The sequence below is a fragment of the Camarhynchus parvulus genome, unplaced genomic scaffold (genome assembly GCF_901933205.1).
Source record: "Camarhynchus parvulus unplaced genomic scaffold, STF_HiC, whole genome shotgun sequence".
NCBI lineage: Eukaryota > Metazoa > Chordata > Aves > Passeriformes > Thraupidae > Camarhynchus > Camarhynchus parvulus.
The window spans coordinates 194177-222008 of record NW_022148270.1 but is presented as its reverse complement, the minus strand read 5'-3'; the positions used below and the strand labels follow the sequence as shown (position 1 = coordinate 222008).

Genomic DNA, 27832 nt, shown 5'->3' with positions numbered 1-27832 from the left:
TTTATGGGGGAGGGTTCCAATTTTTGGGGGTCCCCACCCCCCACCCGAGGGACATTTGGAGGGACCCCAAATTTGGGGGGGAGCACCCAAAGAACCCCAAAATTTGGGGGGGGGTCTCTGATATTTGAGGGGGGGTCCCACCCCCATCTTAAAGGGACTTTGGGGGACCCCAAAATTTGGGAGGGGGTCCAGGACCCCATAAAGGACCCCAGAATTTGGTCGGGGGCGCCCAGGGACCCCAAAATTTGAAGTGGGGGGGATTTTTTTGGGGGGGTCCCAGGGATTTTGGGGGTCATGAGGATTTTTTGAGGGGGGGGTCCCAGGATTTTGGGGTCTCAGAGATTGCGGGGGTCCTTGGGGGGAAACTCCTGAGGATTTTTTGGGGGGGCTCCCCAGGGTTTTTTGGGGTCATGATGATTTTTGGGGGGCCTGGGGGGGGAAGGGGGTTCCCAGAACTTTGGGGTCACAATGATTTTGGGGGTGTCCAGGGATTTTGGGGTCCCCAGGATTGTGGGGGAAGTCCCGAAGATTTTCTGGGGGTCCCGGGATTTTGGGGTCATGATGATTTTGGGGGGGGGGTCCCCATGGTTTTGGGGTCCCCAGTATTTTGGGGGTTCACGATGATTTTGGGGGGTTCCCCCCAGTATTTTTGGGGGGGGTTCATGATGAATTGGGGGGGGTCCCAAGGATTTTGGGGGGGGTCCCGAGGATTTTGGGGTCCCCAGGACTTGGGGGACTCACGATGAATTTGGGGGGGGTACCCCCATTATTTTGGGGTGGGGGTCACGATGATTTTTGGGGGGGGTCCCCAGTATTTTTTGGGGGGGGGTCCCGAGGATTTTGGGGTCCCCAGGATTTGGGGGGTTAACGATGATTTTGGGGGGGTCTCCCCATTATTTTTGGGGGGGTCACGATGATTTTTGGGGGTGGGGTCCCCCCATTATTTCGGGGTGGGGGTCACTGCTCGTTGGGGTTGGGGTTGGTGTCCGGGTACTTGGTGAGGTCAAAGGTCAGCACTTTGCTGATGACGCAATCGCCTTGCTGGGGGGGAGGAGGGGAAGGGAGGGGTCACAGCCCAGCCTGGGACCCCCAAAATCCCCCTGAACCCCCAAAAAAACCCACCCCAAACCCCCCCCCCCCAAAGGAGCCCCTCCCCCCCAAAACCCCTCCCCCAATGGAGACCCCCCCCCCAATTTTGGGATTTTTGAAACCCCCCTCCTCCCCATGAGCCCCTCAATTTTGGGGTATTTGGGATATTTTTGGGGTATTATTTTGGGGATATTTTTGGGGTCGTTTTGGAGATTTTTCAGGGACATTCGAGGTATGCTGGGGGGCATTTTTGGGGTATTTTAGGGCAATTTTGGGGTATTTGAGGTATTTTCTGAAGTTACGTCGGGGTTATCTTGCACACATTTTGGGGATATTTTGGATACTTGAGGTATTTTTGGGGGCATTTCTGGGTGTTTCAAGGGTATTTTGGGGTAACTTTGTGCATTTCAGGGCTATTTTTTTGTATTTCAGGGGGTATTTTGGGGTATTTCTGGGTGTTTTTTTTAATTTAGGGAAATTTTTTTTGGTATTTCAGGGGTATTTTTGAGTATTTCTGTGCATTTCAGGGGTATTTTTCGTGTTTTGGGTATTAAGGGGTATTTTTGTGCGTTTCAGGGGTATTTTGGGGTAATTTTTGGTGGTTTAGGGGTATCTCAGGGGGTATTATTTGGTACCTTTTGGCATTTATGGGGTATTTTTTTGGTTTTTCAGGGGTATTTCATGGGAATTCAGGGATGTTTTTGGCTATTAAGGGGTTTTTCAGGGGAATTTGGGGCGGTTTTTGGGGGTTTTTGGTACCTCAGGGTAGACGCCGATCAGGCTCTGGGCCTTGGTGTAAAATTCCTCCTTGAGGGAGATGACGATGGCCTGGAAGTTGGCAGCCGACTGCTCCTTGATGTAATTGGCCACCTGGGGACCCCAAAAATGGATTTGGCACCCCAAAAAACGGGCTTGGCACCCCAAAAAACGGGCTTGGCACCCCAAAAACAACCCTGGCACCCTAAAAAACGGACCTAGAAACTCAAAAACTGAACCTAAACCCTCAAAAAATGCACCTGGCACCGCAAAAAACCAACCTAGAAACTCAAAAAATGGACTCGGCACCCCAAAAAATGAACCTAGAAACCCCCCGCAAAAACGGCATGGCACCCCAAAACCCACCTTGGCAAGGCCTAAAATGCCAACCCTGGCACCCCAAAAAATGAACATAGAAACTCAAAAAATGGACTTGGCACCCCCAAAATGGACATGGCACCCCCAAAATTAACATAGAAACTCAAAAAATGCACTTGGCACCCCAAAAACAACCCTGGCACCTCAAAAAACAAACCTAAAACCTGCAAAAATGCACTTGGCACCCCAAAAACAAGCCCGGCACCCTAAAAATCGGACTTGCCACCCCAAAAAACAAACCTAAACCCTCAAAAATGCACTTGGCACCCCAAAAAACGAACCCAGAAACTACAAAATGGACTTGGCAGCCCAAAAAGCCACCTGGCACCCCAAAAAACAGGCTTGGCACCCCCAAATCAACCCTGGCACCCCAAAAATTGGACATAGAAACTCAAAAAATGCACCTGGCACCTCAAAAACTCACCTGGCACCCCAAAAAATTGAACCTAAAATCCTCAAAACTGACCTGGCCACCACCAAAATGGACCTGAAACATCAAAAACCACCTTGGCACCCCAAGAATTGAACCTAAAACCTCAAAAAAATGCACTTGGCACCCCAAAAATAAACCTAGAAACTAAAAAATGGACTTGGCACCCCAAAAACCCACCTGGCACCCCCAAAATCAACCCCTGGCACCCCCAAAAAGGAAAGGACATAGAAACTCAAAAAATTCACTTGGCACCTCAAAAATGAACCTAGAAACTCAAAAAACGGACTTGGCACCCCAAAAACTGACCTGGCACCCCAAAAAATGAACCTGAAACATCAAAAAACCACCTTGGCACCCCAAAAATTGAACCTAAAACCTCAAAAAATGCACTTGGCACCCCAAAAATTAACCTAGAAACTAAAAAACGGGCTTGGCACCCCCAAAACAACCCTGGCACCCCAAAAAATGAACCTAAACTCTCAAAAAATGCACTTGGCACCCCAAAAAATGAGCCCAGAAACTAAAAAATGGACTTGGCACCCCAAAAACTGCACCTGGCACCCCAAAAAATGGACATAGAAACTCAAAAAATTCGCTTGGCACCCCAAAAACAACCCTGGCACCTCAAAAAACAAACCTAAAACCTGCAAAAATGCACTTGGCACCCCAAAAACAAGTCTGGCACCCTAAAAAATGGACATAGAAACTCAAAAAATGCACCTGGCACCTCAAAAACTCACCTGGCACCCCAAAAATTGAACCTAAAATCTCAAAAAACTGACCTGGCACCCCAAAAATGGACCTGAAACATCAAAAAATCACCTTGGCACCCCAAAAATTGAACCTAAAACCTCAAAAAATGCACTTGGCACCTCAAAAATAAACCTAGAAACTAAAAAATGGGCTTGGCACCCCAAAAACCCACCTGGCACCCCAAAATCAACCCTGGCACCCCAAAAAATGGACATAGAAACTCAAAAAATTCACTTGGCACCTCAAAAATGAACCTAGAAACTCAAAAAACGGACTTGGCACCCCAAAAACTGACCTGGCACCCCAAAAAATGGACATAGAAACTCAAAAAATTCACTTGGCACCCCAAAAAAACCTAAAACCCAAAAATGCACTTGGCACCCCAAAAATTAACCTAGAAACTAAAAAAGCGCTTGGCACCCCAAAACCCACCTGGCACCCCAAAAACCAAAATAAGACCTAACCCCCAAAATTACTTGCACCCCCAAAAATGAACCCATAAAATATGGCACCCCCAAAAACACCTGCACCCGCTGGAACCCCAAAAAATATAAAACCAAAATCACTGGCACCCCAAAAACAACCCTGGCACCCCAAAAAGAACCAACCAAAAAAGAACACCACAAAACTGCCTTTGCACCCCAAAAAATGCATTTGGCACCCCCAAAACAACCCTGGAACCCCAAAAAATGTACCTGGCACCCCAAAAACAACCCTGGCACCCCCAAAACTGCCTTTGCACCCCAAAAATGAACCTAAAACCTCAAAACATGGACTTGGCACACGGAAAAATGGACCTGGAAGCCCAAAAAAATGAACCTAGAACCCCAAAAAACAGACCCGGCACCCCAAAAACACACCTGAAACCTCAAAAATGGACCTGGCACCCCAAAAAATGAACCTAGAACCTTAAAACATGGACTTGGTGCCCCAAAACCCACACCTGGAACCCCAAAAAAGTGGACCTGGAAACACAGAACCTTGCTTGGCACCCCAAAACATGGACCTAAAATTTCAAAAACCGAACCTGGCACCCCAAAGAAATGAACCCAGAACCTCAAAAAATGGACCTGAAACCCCAAAAACCGCCTTGGCACCCCGAAAAAAACAGACCTAGGAACTAAAAAAAGGGACCTGAAACCCCAAAAAGCAGATGTGGAACCCCAAAATTGGACCTAGCACCCCCAAAAATGGGGTGGAGAAGCCCAAAATTAGAGGGTGGGGCCAGAAAAATCAGCTCAGTGAGGGTGAAAATGAGGTTGGGGTGACCCCAAAATCCCACGGGGGGAACCCCAAAATGGGGAGGAGACCCCCAAAAAAGGGAGGGGACCCCAAAAATTGCATGGGAAGCCCAAAATTGGGGTGTAGAACCCCAAAACTGGGAGCTGGGGGGGACAAAATCCCTCCCTGGGGCACAGAAATGGGGCTGGGGGAGGTTGGGGTGACACCCCCAGACCCCAAAAGTTTACAGGGGGGAGCCCCAGAATGGGGTTGGACAACCCAAAAATGGGGTGGGGAACCCCAAAAATGGGGAGGGCACCCCAAAAATGGGGAGGGCACCCCAAAACTGGGGTGGGGAATCCCAAAATTGGGCCCTAAAGGCAGAAAAAGATCAGCTCAGTGAGGGTAAAAATTGAGATTGGGGTGACCCCAAAATCACACAGGGGATCCCCAAAGTGGGGAGGGGACCCCCCAAAAAAGGGGAAGGGACCCCCAAAAGCGGGGAGGGGCCCCCAAGTTCGCACCTTGCCGATGTTGGTGTTGTCCAGCGCGGCGTCGATCTCGTCCAGCACGAAGAACGGGGCCGGTTTGTAACTGGGGGGAAACTGGGCTGAGACCCCGAAACTGGGCACCCCAAAACTGGGGAACCCCGAAACTGGGGCACCCCAAAACTGGGACACCCCGAAACTGGGCACCCCGAAACTGGGGAACCCCGAAACTGGGGCACCCCTGAAACTGGGGCACCCCAAAACTGGGACACCCCGAAACTGGGGGAACCCCAAACTGGGGCACCCCGAAACTGGGGCACCCCAAAACTGGGACAACTGGGGGAACCCCAGAAATGGGGCTACCCAAACTGGGGCACCCCTGAAACTGGGGCACCCCAAAACTGGGACACCCCGAAACTGGGCACCCCGAAACTGGGATACCCCAAAAATGGGGGACCCCGAAAACGGGCACCCCAAAACTGGGATACCCCAAAAATGGGGGAACCCCAGAAGTGGGACACCCGGAAACTGGGCACCCCAAATAGGAATACCCCGAAACTGGGGCACCCCAAAAGCGGGGAACCCCAAAACTGGGACACCCCGAAACTGGGACACCCCAAAACTGGGGGAACCCCAAAACTGGGCGCCCCAAAAAGGGACACCCCGAAACTGGGACACCCCAAAACTGGGGGAAGCCTGAAACTGGGCGCCCCAAAAAGGGACACCCCGAAACTGGGCACCCCAAAAGTGGGGAATCCCAAAAGTGGGGCACCCTAAAACCAGAGCAACCCAAAGCTGGGGAATCCTGAAACTGGGGCACCCCAAAACTGGATTTTTGGGGTTTTTTGGGGTCCCCCCGGATTTTTGGGGTCCCCCCGGGGTTTTTTGGGGTCCCACCTGTGTATGGCCAAGAGCAGGGCCAGGGCAGCCAAAGGGGGATTTTTTTAGGATTTCTCCCAGGATTTTGGGATTTCTTTTGGGGTTTTTGGGGTCCCCCAGGGTTTTTGGGGTCCCACCTGTGGATGGCGAAGAGCAGGGCCAGCGCAGCCACGGTTTTCTCCCCCCCTGACAGGTTGTCCATGGGCCGGAAACGCTTCCCGGGGGCCACACAGTTGTAATTGATCCCGTCCAGGTACGGCTCCTCGGGGTTCTCGGGGCCCAGGAACGCCTGCAGGGGACATTGGGGACATCACTGGGGACATCAGGGACACTCAGGTGACATAGGGGACACAGGTGACATTGGGGACACAGGTGACACAGGGGACATTGAGGTGACACAGGGGACACAGGGGACATTGGGGACACTCAGGTGACATAGGTGGCACAGGGGACATTGAGGTGACACAGGGGACATTGGGGACACTCAGGTGACATTGGGGACACAGGTGGCACAGGGAACATTGAGGTGACACAGTTGTAATTGATCCCGTCCAGGTACGGCTCCTCGGGGTTCTCGGGGCCCAGGAACGCCTGGGGGGGACATTGGGGACATCATTGGGGACATCAGGGACACTCAGGGGACATTGGTGACACAGGTGACATTGAGGTGACACACTGTCATTGATCCCGTCCAGGTACGGCTCCTCGGGGTTCTCGGGGCCCAGGAACGCCTGCAGGGGACATCAGAGGTGACACTGGGGACATTCAGGTGGCACGGGTGACACAGGGGACACTCAGGTGACATTGGGGACACAGGTGACACAGGGGACATTGAGGTGACACACTGTCATTGATCCCGTCCAGGTACGGCTCCTCGGGGTTCTCGGGGCCCAGTAACGCCTGGGGGGGACATTGGGGACATTGAGGTGACACAGGGGACACAGGGGACATTGGGGACACTCAGGTGACATAGGTGGCACAGGGGACGTTGAGGTGACACAGGGGACACAGAGGACATTGGGGACATTGAGGTGACACAGGGGACATTCAGGGGACACTCAGGGGACATTGGGGACACAGGGGACATTGAGGTGACACAGGGGACACAGGGAGGGCTCCCTGGGGCCCAGGAACACCTGGGGGATGGGCGGGGCCAGCCCTGTGCCAGCCCATACAGGTGTGTGCCCAGGTGTGTGCCAGCCCCGTGCCCAGGTGTGTGCCCAGGCGCGTACAGGTGTGTGCCCAGGTGTGTGCCAGCCCGTACCCAGGTGCGTGCCCAGGTGTGTGCCAGCCCCGTGCCCAGGTGTGTGCCAGCCCTGTGCCCAGGTGTGTGCCAGCCCATACAGGTGCGTGCCCGCCTAGGTGTGTGCCAGCCCTGTGCCCAGGTGTGTGCCAGCCCCATGCCCAGGTGTGTGCCCGCCCCGTGCCCAGGTGTGTGCCAGCCTGTACCAGGTGTGTGCCAACCTGTACAGGTGTGTGCCAGCCCGTACAGGTGTGTGCCAGCCCCATGCCCAGGTGTGTGCCAGCCCTGTGCCCAGGTGTGTGCCAGCCCCATGCCCAGGTGTGTGCCAGCCCCGTGCCCAGGTGTGCCCGCTCACCTGTGCGCTGCTGTTCCTGGACAGCGCAGTGTGTGACAGGAGTGCCAGCCTGCCCAGGTGCCCAGGTGTGTGCCCCAGGTGTTCCCCCTGGTGCCCAGGTGACAGTGCTGTGTGTGCCCAGTGTGCCAGCCCAGCCCCATTTGCTTCCCCAGGTGCCCCCAGCTGCCCAGGTGTGTGCCAGCCCCATGCCCAGGTGCGTGCCCAGGTGCCCCCAGGTGCCCAGGTGCGTGCCCACCTGGGCGCTGCTGTTCCAGGACAGCGCAGTGTGTGACAGCTGTGCCAGCCCCCCCAGCTGCCCAGGTGGGTGCCCAGGTGTGTGCCAGGTGTCCCACCGTGTGTGCCGGTGTGTCCGGGTGTGTGCCAGCCACAGGGCGTGCCAGGTGCCGCTGCCCAGGTGTGGTGCCAGGTGTGTGCCCAGGTGTGTGCCAGCCCCGTGCCCGCATGTGTGCCCAGGTGTGTGCCCAGGTGTGTGCCCAGGTGTGCGCCCAGGTGCGTGCCCAGGTGTGTGCCAGCCCATACAGGTGTGTGCCCAGGTGTGTGCCCAGGTGTGTGCCCAGGTGCCCAGGTGTGTGCCCAGCCCCATGCCCAGGTGCGTGCCCAGGTGCGTGCCCAGGTGTGTGCCAGCCCATACAGGTGTATGCCCAGGTGCGTGCCCAGGTGTGCGCCCAGGTGTGTGCCCAGGCGTGTGCCCACGTGCGCTGCTGTTCCGGGACAGTGCAGTGCGTGACAGGTGTGTCGGCCCCCCCAGGTGCCCAGGTGTGTGCCCAGGTGCGTGCCCAGGTGTGTGCCAGCCCATACAGGTGTGTGCCCAGGTGTGTGCCCAGCCCGTGCCCAGGTGCGTGCCCAGGTGTGTGCCCAGGTGCGTGCCCAGGTGTGTGCCAGCCCATACAGATGCGTGCCCAGGTGTGTGCCCAGGTGCATGCCCAGGTGTGTGCCCAGGTGTGTGCCCAGGTGCGTGCCCAGGTGTGTGCCAGCCCATAGTCGTGCCCAGGTGTGTGCCCAGGTGCGTGCCCAGGTGTGTGCCCAGGTGCGTGCCCAGGTGCGTGCCCAGGTGCGTGCCCAGGTGCGTGCCAGCCCCTACAGGTGCGTGCCCAGGTGCGTGCCCAGGTGCGTGCCCAGGCGCGTGCCCACCTGGGCGCTGCTGTTCCGGGACAGCGCTTTGTAGATCTCGTCGATGTTGGTGGCCACGGCCTCGTAGCAGGAGTTGAAGCGGTCGAAGCGCTCCTTCTTCATCTGCTCAAACGCCTGCCTTGGCCGCCTTGTGTGCCTCAGGCGGGCGGGACATCGGGGACATCAGGGGCCAGCTGGGGACATTGGGGACACCATGGGGACATTGGGAACGCCATGGGGACATTGGGGTCAGGACATCCCTGCTTGGCCTTCTTGGCGCGCTTGCGGGCAGCCTCGAACTCTGGGGGACATCGGGGACATCAGGGGACAGCTGGGGACACCATGGGGACATTGGGAACGCCATGGGGACATTGGGGACACCAGGGACACCCAGGGACAGCCATGGGGACATTGGGGTCAGGACATCCCTGCTTGGCCTTCTTGGCGCGCTTGCAGGCGGCCTTGAACTCTGGGGGACATCGGGGACATCAGGGGACAGCTGGGGACACCATGGGGACATTGGGGATGTCACAGACACCCAGGGGATGGTGATGGGGACACCGGGGACAGGACATCCCTGCTCGGCCTTCTTGGCGCGCTTGCGGGTGGCCTCGAACTCTGCGGGGACATCGGGGGACATCAGGGGACATCACAGACAGCCAGGGACAGCTGGGGACACTGCGGACACCATGGGGACATTGGGGACATCACAGACACCCAGGGGACAGCCAGGGGACACTGGGGTCAGGACATCCCTGCTCGGCCTTCTTGGCGCATTTGCAGGCAGCCCCGAACTCTGCGGGACATCGGGGACATCAGGGGACAGCTGGGGACATTGGGGACACCATGGCGACATTGGGGACACCATGGCGACATTGGGGACACCAGGGACACCCAGGGACACCCAGGGACAGCCATGGGGACATTGGGGTCAGGACATCCCTGCTTGGCCTTCTTGGCGCGCTTGCGGGCAGCCTCGAACTCTGGGGGACATCGGGGACATCAGGGGACAGCTGGGGACACCATGGGGACATTGGGGATATCACAGACACCCAGGGGATGGTCATGGGGACACTGGGGACAGGACATCCCTGCTCGGCCTTCTTGGCGGCCGCTTGGGGTGGCGCCTCGAACTCTGGGGACATCGGGGGACATCAGGGGACATCACAGACAGCAGGGGGACACTCGGACACCATGGGGACACCATGGGGCATTGATCACAGACACCCAGGGACAGCCAGGGGACACTGGGGTCTGGGGACATTTCACGAGGGGACACTAAGGGGACACCTCACATTGGGGACACCAGGCACCCAGGGCAGCCTGGGGAATTGGGGTCAGGAATCCTGCTTGGCCTTCTTGGCGCATTTACGGGTGGCCTCGAACTCTGCGGGGACATCGGGGGACATCAGGGGACAGCTGGGGACATCACAGACACCCAGGGACACCCAAGGTCCTGCTTGGCCTTCTTGGCACGTTTACGGGCGGCCTCGAACTCTGGGGGGACACTGGGGACAGTCAGAGGACACCATGAGGACATCAGGGGACATCACAGACACCCTGGGACAGCCACAAGGACATTGGGGGCAGAGGGACAGGACCAAGGGACATTGGTGTCAGGACACGCCTGCTCGGCCTTCTTGGCGCGCTTCTGGGCCACCTCGAACTCTGAGGGGACATTGGGGACATCAGGGGACAGCTGGGACAGTCAGGGGACATCGGGGTCCATCACATCCCACCAGCCGAGGTCTCATCCCTGACATTCCCCCGTGTCCCCATCGTCTCCCCACAGAGTGCCACCATCTGAGATCTCCAGGAACTTGTCCCCATCTCCTCCCATGTCCCCCCTGGTGTCCCACCATCGGAGGTCTCCTGGAACTTGTCGCAGACACTGTCCCATGTCCCCATGGTGTCCTACCATCCAAGGTCTCCTGGAACTTGTCCCCCACCATGTCCCCATGGTGTCTCCCCGTGTCCCGCTGTCCAACATCTCCTGGAACTTGTCACGGACACCGTCCCATGTCCTCCCCGTGTCCCCATGGTGTCCCACATGTCCCACCGTCCAAGGTCTCCTAGAACTTGTCCCACCAGTGTCCCCATGGTGTCCCACCATCGGAGGTCTCCTGGAACTTGTCCCCATGGTGTCCCCCATGGTGTCCCACCATCAGAGGTCTCCTGGAACTTGTCCCCATGTCCCCCCGTGTCCCCATGGTGTCCCCCCATGGTGTCCCACCATCAGAGGTCTCCTGGAACTTGTCCCACATGTGTCCCCATGGTGTCCCACCATCAGAGGTCTCCTGGACTTGTCCCCATGGTGTCCCTCCATGGTGTCCCACCATCGGAGGTCTCCTGGAACTTGTCCCCATGGTGTCCCCCCATGGTGTCCCACCATCGGAGGTCTCCTGGAACTTGTCCCCCTGGAACTTGTCCCTTTCCTTGTCCTTACTTGTGCCCCCCATGGTGTCCCACCATCAGAGGTCTCCTGAACTTGTCCCCATGTCCCCCCATGGTGTCCCACCATCGAGTCTCTGTCCCCATGTCCCCATGTGTCCCTTCCCCCATGGTGCCCCGTCTGGAACTTGTCTCGGACGCTCTCCAGTTTCTCCATGGCCTTCATGTTGGGGGCGGCGATGCGCTGCAGGACGCTCTGCTGCTCCGTCAGCCGCTGCTGCAGCGCTGCCATCTCCTGCCGGATCTCCTCCTCCGCCTGGGCGTCCTGGGGACACACGGGGACATCAGGGGACAGCAGGGGACATCGGGGTGTGGGACAGCAAGGGACATGGGGACACAGCCGCTGCTGCAGCGCTGCCATCTCCTGCCGGATCTCCTCCTCCGCCTGGGTGTCCTGGGGACACACGGGGACATCAGGGGACATGGGGCATGAGGGACAGCTGAGGTGTGAGGGACATGGGGACACTGGGGACACAGCCGCTGCTGCAGCGCTGCCATCTCCTGCCAGATCTCCTCCTTGCCTGCGCCTGGGGACACACGGGGACATCAGGGGCATGAGGGACATCAGGGGCATGAGGGACAGCAGGGGACATCGGGGACATCAGGGGCATGCAGGCAGCCATCTCGCGGGGGGCGTCCTGGGGCAGGACATGGGGACATGTGGACAGGCACATCAGGGGACATGGGACATGTGGAAGACACAGGACATGTCCAGGTGTGTCCAGGTATCCTGGGGCTTGCCCAGGCGTGCCAAGGTGTGCCCAGGTGTGCCCAGGTGTGCTGGGGCATGCCCAGGTGCACAGGGATGCCCAGGTATGCCCAGGTGTGCCCAGGCCATGCCCAGGTGTACCCAGATGTGCCCAGGTGTACCCAGGGTGGGCCCAGGTGTGCTGGGTATGCCCAGGCGTGCCCAGGATGTACCCAGGGTGAGCTGCGTGTGCCCAGGTGTGCTGGGTATGCCCAGGCATGTCCAGGTGTGTCCAGAGCATGCCCAGGCATGCCCAGGTGTGCCAGGTGTACCCAGAGCGTGCCCAGGTGTGCCAGGCATGCCCAGGTGTGCCAGGTGTGCCCGGGTCTCACCTTGAGCTCCTCGGGCAGGTCGCTGTAGTCGATCTCAATCAGAGCCTCGCGGGCGTAGAGGCTGGAGCTGCGCTGGGAGCTGCCACCGGGGTCCTCACCGGTGCCACCACCCTGAGGGGACAATGGGGACAGTCAGAGTGACACAGGGACCTCACCGTGCCACCACCCTGAGGGGACAATGGGGACAGTCAGAGTGACACAGGGACCTCACCAGTGCCACCACCCTGAGGGGACAATCAGAGTGACATAGGGTCCTCACCCGTGCCACCACCCTGAGGGGACACACAGGGGACAATGGGGACAGTCAGAGTGACACAGGGACCTCACCAGTGCCACCACCCTGAGGGGACAATCAGAGTGACACAGGGTCCTCACCAGTGCCACCACCCTGAGGGGACAATGGGGACAGTCAGAGTGACACAGGGACCTCACCCGTGCCACCACCCTGAGGGGACAATCAGAGTGACACAGGGACCTCACCCGTGCCACCACCCTGAGGGGACACACAAGGGACAATGGGGACAGTCAGAGTGACACGGGGACCTCACCAGTGCCACCACCCTGAGGGGACAATCAGAGTGACACAGGGACCTCACCAGTGCCACCACCCTGACGGGACACACAGGGGACAATGGGGACAGTCAGAGTGACACAGGGACCTCACCAGTGCCACCACCCTGAGGGGACAATGGGGACAGTCAGAGTGACACAGGGACCTCACCCGTGCCACCACCCTGAGGGGACACACAGGGGACAATGGGGACAGTCAGGGGACATGGACGGAGCTGCCACCGGGGTCCTCACCCATGCCACCACCCTGAGGGGACAATGGGGACAGTCAGAGTGACCCAGGAGGACAGGGGTGTCACAGGGGTGGCTCAGGGTGTCCCAGGTGTCACCTCACCTACACCCGCTGATGGGAGGACATCAGTCCAGGGCCCCTGGCCACCCCGAGGGGACACAGGGGACAGGGGAGATCAGGGGACATGGGGTGGCTCAGGGGTGTCACCCAGGCGTGACACAGAGGTGGCTCAGGGGGACAGAAGGTGACCCAGGGTGTCACAGGGGTGTCTCAGGGGTGTCTCAGGGGTGTCCCAGGTGTCACCTCCTCCTGGCTGATGTCGTCCATGGAGCCCCTGGCCAGCGGCAGGACAGGGGACAGGGGGTGACTCAGGGTGACACAGGGGTGGCTCAGGGTGTCACAGGAGGACAGGGGTGTCACAGGGGTGACCCAAGGTGACCCAGGGTGTCCCAGGGGTGTCCCAGGTGTCACCTCCTCCTGGCTGATGTCGTCCATGGAGCCTCTGGCCAGCGGCAGCCGGATGTCCTGCATCTTGCAGGCCTGCAGGAGGTTGTGGCGGTCGCTGCGCTTCTGCTCCAGCTTGGTCTCGATGGCCGTCACCTCCTTCTGCAGGTGGGTCATCTCCCTGGGGACAGGGACACGGGACATAGCAGGGGACATGGTGGGGACACGGGGACACGGTGTGGGGACAGGGGATGGGGACAGGGACACGGGGACATGGTGGGAACAGGGACATGGACAGGGAATGGGGACATGGTGCAGGGACCAGGACACAGGGACATGGTGGGGACAGGGACATGGGGACACGGCAGGGGACATGGTGTGGGGACAGGGACATGGGGACAGGGACACAGGGACAGGGAATGGAGACATGGACACAGGGACATGGTGGGGACAGGGTGTGGGGACACGCCAGGGGACATGGTGTGGGGACAGGGACATGGGGACATGGTGGTGATAGGAAGACATGGCATGGGGACAGGGCACAGGCAGGATGGAGGGACATGGCACATGGCAGGAGACAGGGACATGGCAGGGGGACAGGGATATGGGGACATGGCAGGGGACAGGGACATGGGGACATAGTACAGGGACATGGACTGGGAATGGGGACATGGTGTGGGGACAGGGACATGGGGACATGGAATGGAGACATGGTGTGGGAGACAGACACATGGGGATATGGCAGGGGGCACAGGGACATGGCAGGGGACACGCCCACCATGGACACGCCCACCATGGACACACCCACATGGCCCTTACTCCTCTTTCTAGCCCCACCCCTTTAGCCCCGCCCCACCTGATAGCCCCACCCCTTAACCGCACCCTCACTCTGGCCCTGCCTTTGATGCCACCCTCATTGGCCCTGCCCCTTTTGTTGGCTCCACCCCATCCATTGGTCCATCACCCCTGTTGGCCACACCCCCATTTGTAAGTCACACCCCCTCATTGGCCCCACCCCTTTAGGCCCCGCCCTCACTTGTTGGCCCCGCCCAGCTTCTTGCGGATCTCGTCCATCTCGTGGTTTTTGTCGTTCACCTCCGACTTCTTGGCCAGGTGTTGGTTCTTGAGGTCCTGCAGCTGCGCCATCGTCTCGTCGATGATCTTCATGTGCCGCTGCTCCTCCTGGGGAAAAAACGGCCAGAAACGGGCAAAAATGGGCAAAAGAACCCAAAATTATCGATGGTCTTCATGTGACGCTGATCCTCCTGGAGAAACCACCCAAAAATGGTCAAAAGAACCCAAAAATGGACAAAAGAACCCCAAAATTGTCAATGGTCTTCATGTGACACTGCTCCTCCTGGGGAAAAAACGGCCAGAAATGGGAAAAATGGGCAAAAGAACCCAAAATTGTCAATGGTCTTCATGTGACACTGTTCCTCCTGGGAAACCACCCAAAATGGCCAAAAAAGCGAAAAATGGTCAAACGAACCCAAAATTATCGATGGTCTTCACGTGATGCTGATCCTCCTGGAGAAACCACCCAAAAATGGTCAAAAAGAACCCAAAAATGGACAAAAACAAAAAACCCAAAATTGTCAATGGTCTTCATGTGACACTGCTCCTCCTGGGGAAAAAACGGCCAGAAATGGGAAAAATGGGCTAAAGAACCCAAAATTGTCAATGGTCTTCAGGTGATGCTGATCCTCCTGCAAAACCACCCAAAAATGGTCAAAAGAACCCAAAAATGGACAAAAGAACCCAAAATTGTCAATGGTCTTCATGTGATGCTGCTCCTCCTAAGGAAAAACCACCAAAAATGGTCAAAATAACCCAAAAATGGACAAAAGAACCCAAAATTGTCAATGGTCTTCATGTGATGCTGATCCTCCTGGAGAAACCACCCAAAAATGGTCAAAAGAACCCAAAAATGGACAAAAGAACCCAAAATAACCCAAAATTATTGATGATCTTCATGCGAGGCTGCTCCTCCTGAGAAACCAACAAAAATGGTCAAAATCACCCAAAAATGGACAAAAATGGACAAAATAACCCCGAAGTTATCAATGGTCTTTGTGCTGCTGCTCCTCCTGGGGAAAATGTCCAAAAAAAACCCCAAAAACCCCAAAACCTTCCTGACATTCTTGGTCTTGGCCTCATCCTTGTGCTCTCCCTGGTCCCACCTCAGGTCTTCTCCACCATGGACCTCTCAAGACCCCAAAACACCTCAAAACCTCCCAAAAGAACCCAAAGGAACCAAAAAAACCCAAACCTTCTGGAGCTTCTCGATCTCGGCCTCGTCTTTGCACTCTCCTGGTCCCCAAGACCCCAAAACACCTCAACCCCCCCCAAAAAATCCCAGAAGAACCCACAAGAACCCAAAGACCCCAAACCTTCTTGAGCTTCTCTATCTCTCCTGTCCTTTGGACCCACCTCAAGTCTTCTCCACCATGGACCTCCCGAGACCCCAAAACACCTCAAAAACCCCAGAAAAAAACCTCAAAAAGTCCCAAAAAACCCAAAGGAACCCAAAACCTTCTTGAGCTTCTCCATCTCCGGTCCTTCTGCTCTCCCTGGTCTCACCTCAGGTCCTCCTCATCATGGACCTCCTGAGACCCCAAAAACCTCAAAAAGCCCCAAAAGAACCCAAAGGAACCAAAAATCCCAAACCTTCTTGAGCTTCTCGATCTCGGCCTTGTCTTTGCACTCTCCTGCCCACCCGTCTTTCACCCACCCCGAACCCCAAAACACCTCAAACCCCCCCCAAAAAATCCCAAAAGAACCCACAAGAACCCAAAGACCCCAAACCTTCTTGAGCTTCTCTATCTCTCCTGTCCTTTGGACCCACCTCAAGTCTTCTCCACCATGGCCTCCCAACCCCAAAACCTCAAAACCCCAGAAAAAATCAAAAGTCCCAAAAACCCAAAGGAACCCAAAACTTCTTGAGCTTCTCCATCTCCGGTCCTTCTGTCTCCTGGTCTCACCTCAGGTCTCCTCATCATGGCCTCCCAAGATCAAACCTCAACCAAAAAACCCAAAGGAACAAAATCCAAACCCTTCGCTTGTCTTTGACTTTGTAAAATTTGACTGCCACCTCAGGTCTTCTCCACCATGGACCTCCCGAGACCCCAAAACACCTCAAAACCCCAGAAAAAAACCTCAAAAAGTCCCAAAAAACCCAAAGGAACCCAAAACCTTCTTGAGCTTCTCCACCTCTGGTCCTTCTGCTCTCCCTGGTCTCACCTCAGGTCCTCCTCATCATGGACCTCCTAAGACCCCAAAAAACCTCAAAAAGCCCCAAAAGAACCCAAAGGAACCAAAAAACCCCAAACCTTCTTGAGCTTCTCGATCTCGGCCTCGTCCTTGCGCACGCCCTGCTCCCACATCAGCACCTTCTCCTGGTCCTCCCGCAGCTGGTTGCGCTCGAAGTCCAGCTGGATGCCCAGGCGCGTCTTCTGGTTCTCGAACTCCAGCCTGGGGGGACACCACAGGGGTTCCTCACAGGTTCTTGGAGGTTCTTGAGAGGTTTTTTTGGGATCTCTGCAGTGTTTCTGGGGTCACTGAGTGTTTTTTTGGAGTCTCTAAGGGGTTTTGGAGGTCCTTGAAGATGTTTTCTGGGGTTCTTGATGTTTTCTTGGGGGCCTCTGAGAGGTTTTTTGGGGTTCCTGAGAAGTTCTTGGATGTTCTTGAGATGTTTGTTGGGGTTCCTCAGAGGTTTTTTGGCATCTCTGAGAGGTTTTGTGGGGTCTCTGAGAGATTTTGGAGGTCCTTGAGATGGTTTTTGGGGTTCCTCAGGGGTTTTTGGGTTCTTGAGATGCTTTTTGAGGTTCCTGAGAGGATTTTTGGGGTTTCTGAGGGATTTTTGAAGTTCTTGAGATGTTTTCTTGGATTCTTAAGAAGTTTTTTGGGGTTCCTGAAGAGTTTTTTGGGGTCCCCAAGAGATTTTTGAGGTTCTTGAGAGGCTTTTTGGGGTTCCTCAGGGTTTTTTTGGGGTCTCCAAGAGATTTTTGGGGTTCCTGAGAGGTTTCTTGGGGTCCCCAAGAGATTTTTTACATTCTTGAGATGTTTTTTGGGGTCCCTCAGAGGATTTTTTTGGGGTGCCCTGAGGGTTTTTTGGGGCTCTTGAGGGATTTTTTGGGATTCCTCAGAGGTCTTTTGAGGTCCTTGAGGGGTTTTTGGGGTCTTTGAGGAGTTTTTGGGGCCTCTGAGAAGTTTTTTGGGGTCTCTGAGGGGTTTTTGGGGTCTCTGAGAAGTTTTTTGGGGTCTCTGAGGAGTTTTTGGGGTCTCTGAGAAGTTTTTGGGGCCTCTGAGGGTTTTTGGGGTCTCTGAGGGGTTTTTGGGGTGCCCTGACCTTTTCTTGGCGATCTCGTTCTGCCTCTTGACCTTCTCCTCCTCGAACTCCCGAATGTTCCTGACCCCGATCTCGCGGCAGAACTCCTCAAACACCTCGTCCTCCACCTGGAGGGGGAAAGGGTCAGGAACCCCAAAATCCTCCCCCAAAAAAACCCAAATTCCACCCAAAAATCTCCCCCCAAATCCTCCAAACCCCTCCCAAAATCCTCCCCCAAACCCCCTAAATCTGGGGGACCCCAAAATTGCCCAAATCCTCCTAAAAATCCACCCAAATCCCCCAATTTCCCCCCAGAATCCTTCAAATCTGGACAATCCCAAAAATCCCCCAAAATCCTCCCCCAAAACCCCAAATTCCACCCCAAAAATCTCCCCCAAAATCTTCCAAATCCCTCCCAAAATCCTCCTCAAAAATCCCCCAAAAATCTCTTCACAAATAGTCCTAAAATCCCCAAATCTGGGGGACCCCCGAATCCCCCAACCACCCCTAAAACCCCCCCAAAATCTCCCTGAAAAAGCCCCAAATATCCCCCAAAATCCCCCTCAAAATCCCCCAAAATCCCCAAATCTGGGGGACCCCAAAATCCCCTAAATCACCCAAATCTGCAGGGACCCCAATATCCCCCCTAAATACCCCAATTCTACCCCAAAATCCCCCAAAAATACCTCAAATCTCCCCCAAATCCACCCCAAAATCCCTCCTCAAAAATCCCCCAATCTGGGGGACCCCAAAATTCCCCAAATCCCCCCAAAATCCCCCAGATCTCCCCAAATTTTCCCAAAACTGAGGGGAATTTCTCCCCCAAATTGCCAGAATTTCTGCCCAAATCAGGATTTTTCCCCAAATTTGGGGGCATTTTTCCCAAATTTGGGGGAATTTCACCCCAAACCTGTGGAATTCTTCCCAAACCCAGAATTTTTCCCCAAAATCAGGGATTTTTCCCAAAATCGGAGGAATTTCTTCCCAAACCAGGGATTTTTTTTTCCCAAAATTACGGAATTTTCCCCCGAAACTGGAAGAATTTCACCCCAAAACTGCGATTCTTTACCAAAAATGGGAAAATTTCTCCCCAAATTTGGATGAATTTCTGCCCCAAACCTGTGATTTTTTCACATAACTGGGAGATTTTTTCCTAAAACCAGGACTTTTCCCCAAATTTGGGGAATTTCTCCCCAAAATCAGGGATTTTTTCCCCAAAACTGTGGGAATTTTCCCCAAAACTAGAATGATTTTTTTCCCCTAAATCAGTGGAATTTTCCCCTAAAACCACGGAATTTGTCCCAAAAATCAGGGATTTTTTCCCAAAATTGGAAGAATTTCTCCCCAGAACTGGGGGAAATTTACCCAAATTTGGGAGAATTTTCCCCCCAAACCAGGGATATTTTTTCCTGAAAATTTGGATTTTTTTTTCCCAAAACTGGGGCAATTTTCCCCCAAATTTGGCAGAATTTTACCCCAAAACTGCGAGGGTTTTCTTTCCAAATTTGGGGAAATTTCTCCCTCTAAACCAAGGATTTTTTTTCCCCCAAACCAGGAGTTTTTTCCCAAAAATTGGGATTTTTATTCCCCAAATTTGCCAGAATTTTCCCCAAATTGGGTGAATTTTTCCCCAAAACTGGCAGAACTTTCCTCAAAATTGGGATTTTTTTGCCCCCAAAACAGGGATTTTTTTCCCCAAAAAAATGGGATTTTTTTCCCCAAAATTCTGCAATTTTCCCCCAACCCCAGAATTTGCCCAAAATATCCCAAATTTGCCCCAAACCTGGTTCATTTTCTCCTTGAGGTCCTTCATCTCCCGCTCCCGGCCCTGGATGATTCGTTTGATGTCGTTGATGCGCGGCCCAAAATTGGCCAATTCGCTCTCCAGCTTGGACTTCTCCTGGAAAAACGGGGGAAAAATGGGAAAAAATGGGAAAATTGCGAGAAAAATGGGTAAAAAATGGGAAAATTGGAAGAAAAATGATTAAAAAATGGGGGAAAATTGGGGAAAAATGGGATCAAAATCCAGTTCTGAATCCCAAAATCGCCTCCCCAAACCCCAAAATTCCGATTATTTTTTCCACCAAAATCCAGATTTTTCAACCAAAATCCCTTTTTTTTACCCCAAATCTGAGCTTCACCTACAGCTTGAGCGCCAGGTCACTTTGGGAATACTTGATGGGGGAATTTCCCCCCAAGATTCAGATTTATTTCCCAAAAATTAACTTTTTTTTCCCCATAAATTCTCTTTTTTCCCCAAAATTCACTTTTTTCCCAAAAATTCACATTTTTTGTCCCCAAAATTCACTTTTTTCCCCTCAAAATTCAGATTTTTTTTTCTCCAAAAATCACATTTTTCCCCCCAAAATTCACATTTTTTTCTCCGAAGTTCACATTTTTTCCCCCCAAAACTCAAGATTTCTTTCCCAAAAAACTTTTTTCCCAAAATTCACTTTTTTCCCAAAAATTCACATTTTTTGTCCCCAAAATTCACTTTTTTCCCCTCAAAATTCAGAATTTTTTTTCTCCAAAAATCACATTTTTCCCCCCAAAATTCACATTTTTTTCTCCGAAGTTCACATTTTTTCCCCAAAACTCAAGATTTTTTTCCCAAAAAACTTTTTTCCCAAAATTCACTTTTTTCCCAAAAATTCACATTTTTTGTCCCCAAAATTCACTTTTTTCCCCTCAAAATTCAGATTTTTTTTTCCTCCAAAAATCACTTTTTTTCCCCCCAAAATTCACATTTTTGTCCAAAAAAATTCCGATTTTTTTCCCCGAATTTTGGATTTTTTTCCCCCAAAATTCCCATTTTTTCCCAAAATCCCCTTTTTTCACCCCAAATCCGTGTCCCACCTGCAGGTTCAGGGCCAGGTGCCGGGTCTTGGTCTGCTCCAGGTCACTTTGGGAATATTTGAGGCGCATTTGGAGCCCGTGGGCCTGGGACTGCACCTGGCGCAGCTCGGCCTCCTTGCGCTTGGCCTTCATCTGCTCCTGGATTGGGGAGAAAACGCGGGAATTTGGGAAAAACGGGAGAAAAATGGGAGAAAAATGGGAATATGGGGAAGAAATGGGAGGAAAATGGGGGAAAATGGGGAAAAAATGGGGGGAAAAATGGGGGGAAAATGGGAATTTGGGGACACAGCTCGATGTCCTTGTGGTTGGTCTTCATCTGCTCCTGGAATTGGGGAGAAAACACGGGAATTTGGGAAAAACTGGGAGAAAAATGGGAGAAAAATGGGAATTTGGGGGAGAAATGGGGGGAAAATGGGGGAAAATGGGGAAAAAATGAAGAAAAAATGGGAATTTGGGGATGCAGCTCGATGTCCTTGCGCTTGGTCTTCATCTGCTCCTGGACTTGGGGAGAAAACACGGGAATTTGGGAAAAATGGGAGAAAAATGGGAATTTGGGGGAGAAATGGGGAAAAAATGGGGGAAAATGGGGAAAAAATGGGGGGAAAAATGGGGGGAAAATGGGAATTTGGGGACACAGCTCGATGTCCTTGTGGTTGGTCTTCATCTGCTCCTGAATTGGGGAGAAAACGCGGGAATTTGGGAAAAATGGGAAAAAAATGGGAATGTGGGGGAGAAATGGGGGAAAATGGGGAAAAAATTAAGGGAAAAATGAGGAAAAAATGGGAATTTGGGAGCACAGCTCGGCCTCCTTGTGCTTGGTCTTCATCTGCTCCTGAATTGGGGAGAAAACACGGGAATTTGGGAAAAACGGGAAATTGGGAAAATTCAGGGTCCCTTCTGGCATCAGGTTTGGGGTTTAGGCCCAGTTTTAGGGTCAGTTTTGGGTTTTGGGGTCAGTTCTTGGTTTTTGGGGTCCCACCCTGAGCTCCTTGATCAGCCTCTCCTTCTCCTTGAGCTTGTCTGGGGTCAGTTTGGGGCTTTTTGGGGTTTTTAGGCTCAGTTTTGAGTTTTTAGGCTCAGGTTTGAGTTTTAGGCTCAGTTTAGGGTCAGTTTTTGGTTTCTGGGCTCAGTTTTGGGGTCCCACCTTGAGCTCCTCGGTCAGCTGCTCCTTCTTCTCCTTGAGTTTGTCTGGGGTCAGTTTGGGGTTTTTAGGCTCAGATTTGGGTTTTAGGCTCAGGTTTGGGTGTTAGGCTCAGTTTTAGGCTCAGTTTTGGGGTCCCACCTTAATCTCCTCGGTCAGCCGCTCCTTCTTCTCCTTGAGCTTGTCTGGGATCCATTTGGGGTTTTGGGGTTTTGGGGTTTTGGTGTTTGGGTGTTTTGGGGTTTTTTGGGTTTGCCTGGGGTTTTAGGCTCAGGTTTGGGCTTTTTGGGGTCATTTTTGGTTTTGGGCTCAGGTTTGGTTTTAGGATCAGTTTTAGGCGCTCGGTGGGCTCAGTTTTGGGCTGTTTTAGGCTCAGTTTTGGGTTTTGGGCTCAGTTTTAGGGTCAGTTTTGGGGTTCCACCTTGAGCTCCTCAGTCAACCTCTCCTTCTCCTTGAGCTTGTTTGGGGTCACTTTGGGGTTTTTAGGCTCAGGTTTGAGTTTTAGGCTCAGTTTTGGGGTCAGTTTTGGGCTCAGTTTTGGGCTCAGTTTTAGGCTCAGTTTTGGGGTCAGTTTTGGGCTCAGTTTCAGGCTCAGTTTTGGGTTTTTGGCTCAGTTTTGGGCTCAGTTTTAGGCTCAGTTTTGGGGTCCCACCTTGAGCTCCTCGGTCAGCCGCTCCTTCTTCTCCTTGAGTTTGTCCACGGCCTTCTCGTCCCAGCGCCGCGCTTTGGCCTTGAGGTCGGACTTCTGGAACCATCCCGTCCAGGGCCACCGTCTGTGGGACATTGGGGACATCACTGGGGACATCCATGGGACACTGGGGACATTGGGGACATCACTGGGACATTGGGGACATCACTGGGGACATTGGGGACATCCATGGGACACCATGGACTGCTGGAACAGCGTCCCGTCCAGGGCCACCGTCTGTGGGACATCAACAGGGACATTGGGGACATCACTGGGGACATCCATGGGATACTGGCTTTGGACACAGGGTCCCATCACGGGCCACCGTCTGTGACATTGGGATCAACGGGATTGGGGACATCATTGGGGACATCCATGGGATACCATGGACTTCTGGAACAGGGTCCTGTCCAGGGCCACGGTCTGTGGGGACATTGGGGACATTGGGGACATCACTGGGACACCATGGACTGCTGGAACAGCGTCCTGTCCAGGGCCACCGTCTGTGGGGACATTGGGGACATCACTGGGGACATCACTGGGACACCATGGACTTCTGGAACAGCGTCCGTCCAGGGCCACCGTCTGTGGCGACATTGGGGACATCAACAGGGACATTGGGGACATCATTGGGGACACGATGGGACACCCCGGACTTCTGGAACAGCGTCCCGTCCAGGGCCACCGTCTGTGGGGACATTGGGGACATCACTGGGGACACTGGGGACATCCCTGGGGACATCCATGGACTGCTGGAACAGCGTCCCGTCCAGGGCCACCGTCTGTGGGGACATTGGGGACATCCATGGGACACCATGGACTGCTGGAACAGCGTCCGTCCAGGTACGTCTGTGGGGCGTCAACAGGGACACTTTGGGGTCATCACTGGGGACATCCATGAGGTACCAAGGACAGCTCCGCGGTCCCATGGGGGCGCGTCTGTGGGGCATTGGGTCTATTGGGGCATTGGGGACATCAACAGGGACACCCCCGACTTCTGGAACAGGGTCCCATCGAGGGTCACCATCTGGGAGACATCAACAGGGACACTGGGGACATTGGGGACATCACTGGGGACGTCAACAGGGACATTGGGGACATTATTGGGGACATCACTGGGGACATCCATGGGACACCATGGACTGCTGGTTTGGGGCCAGTTCCGGTCTGTGGGACATCAACAGGGACACTGGGGACATTGGGGACATTGGGGACATTTGGGACACGCCCGACTTCTGGAACAGGGTCCTGTCCAGGGCCACCGTCTGCGGGGACATTGGGGACATCATTGGGGACATCATTGGGGACATCACTGGGGACATCGGGGCTGGTTTTAGGGTATTTCTGGGGTGGATTTTAGGGTATTTTTGGGGTGATTTTGGGGCACCTTGTGCCTCTGGTGGCCTCTGAAGGCCATGGGGTTGTTTTGGGCTGGTTTTAGGGTATTTTTGGTTGGTTTTGGGGCAGTTTTGGGGTGGTTTTGGGGCTGTTTTGGGGTATTTTCAGGTCAGTTTGGTGCTGGTTTTAGGATGATTTCAGGCCGGTTTTAGGGTATTTCTGGGGTGGATTTTAGAGTACTTTTGGGGTGATTTTGGGGCAGTTTTGGGGTATTTTCAGGTCAGTTTTGGGGGGGCAGTTTGGTGCTGGTTTTAGGATGATTTCAGGCTGGTTTTGGGGTATTTTTGGGGTGGATTTTAGGGTATTTCTGGGGTGATTTTGGGGCACCTTGTGCCTCTGGTGGCGCCTGAGGCCATGGGGTTGTTTTGGGCTGGTTTTAGGGTATTTTTGGTTGGTTTTGGGGCAGTTTTGGGGTGGTTTTGGGGCTGTTTTGGGGTATTTTCAGGTCAGTTTTGGGGGCAGTTTTGGGCTGTTTGTGGGGTGATTTCAGGCCGGTTTTAGGGTATTTCTCGGGTGGATTTTAAGGTATTTTTGGGGCAGTTTTGGGGTATTTTCAGGTCAGTTTTGGGGGCAGTTTGGTGCTGGTTTTGGGGTGATTTCAGGCCGGTTTTAGGGTATTTCTGGGGTGGATTTTGGGGCACCTTGTGCCTCTGGTGGCCTCCGAAGGCAATGGGGCTGTTTTGGGCTGGTTTTAGGGTATTTTTGGTTGGTTTTGGGGTATTTTTAGGTTGGTTTTGGGGTATTTTTAGGTTGGTTTTGGGGCTGTTTTGGGGTGGGTTTGGGGCTGGTTTTAGGGTATTTTTGGGGTAATTTCAGGTCAGTTTTGGGGGGGCAGTTTTGGGCTGTTTTTGGGGTGATTTTGGGGCAGTTTTGGGGTATTTTCTAGTCAGTTTTGGGGGGCAGTTTTGGGCTGGTTTTAGGGTGGTTTCAGGCCGGTTTTAGGGTATTTTTGGGGTGATTTTGGGGCACCTTGTGCCTCTGGTGGCCCCTCAGCGATCCTGATCGCGTCCTCGGCGTTATACATAAATCCCAAAATTTGGGTTAAAAAGCGCGCGCCTTGCTTGATTTGGGGCTGCCGCAAAACCACCCCCAAATCACCAGCTTGGCCCCCACGTCCCGCAGCTTCTCGTCCGTGGGTTTCACCTGAATCCCAAAAATTGGGGGTGAAAAACACAAAAAATGGGGTCAGGATCACAAATTGGGGTTAAAACCCCAAAATTGGAGGTGAAAAACTCCAAAAAATGGGGTCAAAACTCCACCCCCGCAGCTTCTCATCCGTGGGTTTCACATAAATCCCCAAAAATTTGGGTTAAAAATCCCAAAATGGGCACCCAAAACCAGCCCCAAATCCCAGCTTGGCAGCCGCTTGTCTTTCGTGGGTTTCACCCAAATCCCAAAAATTGGGGGTGAAAAACCCCAAAAAATGGGTCAGGATCACAAATTCGGGTCAAAGTCCCCAAATCACGGGTGTCAAAAACCTGAATCCGGTCAAAAATTGGGGTTAAAACCCCAAAATGGGGGTCAAAACCCCCACAGTTCGTTCAGGATCTCATCCGTGGGTTTCACTTAAATCCCAAAATTGGGGGTGAAAAACCCCAAAAATGGGGTCAGAACCCCAAAATCGGGGGTTAAAATCCCAAAAATGGGGTCAGGATCTCAAATCAGGGGTCAAAAATCAAAAACCAGGGTGAAAACCCCAAAACAGGGCACCCAAATCCCCTCCACAGTTTCTGTAGCTTCTCGTCCATGGGTTTCACCTAAATCCCACAAATTTGGGGTTAAAAATCCCAAAAATGGGGTCAAACTCCACCCCATAGCTCCCGCAGCTTCTTGTCTGTGGGTTTCACATAAATCCCCAAAAATTTGGGGGGAAAAACCCTAAAAATGGGGTCATGATCTCAAACCAGAATCCCAAAATTGGGGGTGAAAAATCCCAAAAATGGGGTCAGAACCCCAAAATCGGGGGTTAAAATCCCAAAAATGGGGTCAGGATCTCAAATCAGGGTCAAAACCCCAAAATCCAGGGTGAAAACCCCAAAAATGGGCACCAAAATCCCCTACACAGCTTCTCGCCCATGGGTTTCACCTGAATCCCAAAAAATTGGGGTTAAAAATCCCAAAAATGGGGTCAAATTCCAGCCCACAGTTCCCGCAGCTTCTCATCCGTGGGTTTCACTTAAATCCCAAAAATTGGGGTGAAAAACCCAAAAATTGAGTCAGGACCTCAAATTCTGGTTAGAATCCCAAAATTTGGGGTTAAAAATCCCAAAAATGGGGGTCAGAACCCCAAAATCGGGGGTTAAAACCCAAAAATGGGGGTTAGGACCCCAAATCAGGGGCAAAACCCCAAAATCCCGCTGTGGTTTCCCAAAAGGGGCACCAAAATCCCCTACACAGCTTCTCGTCCATGGGTTTCACCTGAATCCCAAAAAATTGGGGTTAAAAATCCCAAAAATGGGGTCAAATTCCAGCCCACAGCTCCTGCAGCTTCTCATCCGTGGGTTTCACTTAAATCCCAAAAACTGGGGGTGAAAAACCCAAAAATGGGGGTAATGATCTCAAATTCGGGTTAGAATCCCAAAATTGGGGGTGAAAAATCCCAAAAATGGGGGTCAGAAACCCAAAATCAGGGGTTAAACCCCAAAATTGGGGGGTTAAAACCCCAAAATGGGCACCCAAATTCCCCCTGTGCTTCACTTAAGGGGCTTCACAAATTCCTCCGTGGGCTTCACTTAAATGCCCAAAATTTGGGGTTAAAAACCCCAAAAATGGGGTCAGAACCCCAAAATCGGGGGTTAAAATCCCAAAAATGGGGTCAGGATCTCAAATCAGGGGTCAAAACCCCAAAATCCAGGGTGAAAACCCCAAAAATGGGCACCCAAATCCCCTCCACAGTTTCTGCAGCTTCTCCTCCGTGGATTTTACCTAAACCCCAAAAAATTTGGGGTTAAAAACCCCAGAAATGGGGTCAGAATCCTAAAAAAAAAGGAGGGTTAGAAACCCAAAGATGGGGTCACGATGATAAACTGAGGTCAAAACCCCAAAATTGGGGGTTAAACCCCAAAACAGGGGGGTGTAAAAACCCCAAAAAATGGGGTTAAAGCCCACCCTGCAGCTTCTCATCTGTGGGTTTCACCTGAATCCCAAAAATTGGGGGTGAAAAACCCCAAAAATGGGGTCAGAACCTCAAAACTATGCAGTTATAAATCCCAAAACGGGCACCCTGACCCCAAAGATGCTTTTAGGGTTTTCACTGACCCCAAAGCTGCTTATAGGGTTTTTATTGCCCCCAAACCCTATTTTAGGGTTTTCACTGACCCTATAGCCTGTTTTAGGGTTTTCAATGAGCCCAAACCCCATTTTAGGATTTCTCCTGACCCCAAACCCCCTTTTAGGGTTTTCAATGCCCCCAAATCCCCTTTAGAGTTTTCACTGACCCTAAAGTCTGTTTTGGGGTTTTCAATGACCCTAAACCCCTTTTAGGGTTTCTCCTGCCCTTTTGGGGTCCCACCTCGAGGCAGTCGAGGGGCAGGAAGGTCTCAGCCACCCAACATCCCTCTGTAGGGTTTCTCCTGACCCCAAACCACATTTCAGGCTCCTTGCTGACCCCAAACTCTGTTGTAGGGTTTTCACAGACCCTAAATCTGGTTTTAGGGTTTTCACAGACCCTAAAGCTGGTTTTAGGGTTTCTCCTGCCCTTTTGGGGTCCCACCTCGAGGTAGTCGAGGGGCAGGAAGGTCTCAGTTACCCATATGGTGATGTAGGGTTTTCTCTGACCCCAAACTCTGTTTTAGGGTTTTCACAGATCCCAAATCTGGTTTTAGGGTTTCTCTGCCCTTGGGGCCAAGCTGAGTTTAGGGGCATGAAGGTCTCAGTTACCCATATGGTGATGTAGGGTTTTCTCTGACCCCAAAGCTGGTTTTAGGGTTTTCTCTGACCC

The 27832-nt window shown here is 53.3% G+C and overlaps 1 protein-coding gene across 1 annotated transcript in view; it reads right to left on the bottom strand.

Moving 5' to 3' along the window:
* Window positions 1–635: 635 nt before the first annotated feature.
* Window positions 636–27832, bottom strand: part of SMC1A (structural maintenance of chromosomes 1A) — a 39561-nt gene continuing 12364 nt past the window's right edge. The window contains 20 exon segments of the mRNA XM_030970127.1: window positions 636–1041; window positions 1849–1959; window positions 5155–5224; window positions 6135–6286; window positions 8727–8844; window positions 10166–10202; window positions 11095–11113; window positions 11284–11421; window positions 12237–12347; window positions 13510–13663; window positions 14519–14664; window positions 16812–16953; window positions 17831–17937; window positions 19593–19709; window positions 20666–20803; window positions 22459–22551; window positions 23132–23182; window positions 23882–23900; window positions 24879–24984; window positions 24987–25035. Coding sequence (XP_030825987.1) covers window positions 958–1041; window positions 1849–1959; window positions 5155–5224; window positions 6135–6286; window positions 8727–8844; window positions 10166–10202; window positions 11095–11113; window positions 11284–11421; window positions 12237–12347; window positions 13510–13663; window positions 14519–14664; window positions 16812–16953; window positions 17831–17937; window positions 19593–19709; window positions 20666–20803; window positions 22459–22551; window positions 23132–23182; window positions 23882–23900; window positions 24879–24984; window positions 24987–25035 — 1962 coding nt within the window. The 3' untranslated portion in view covers window positions 636–957.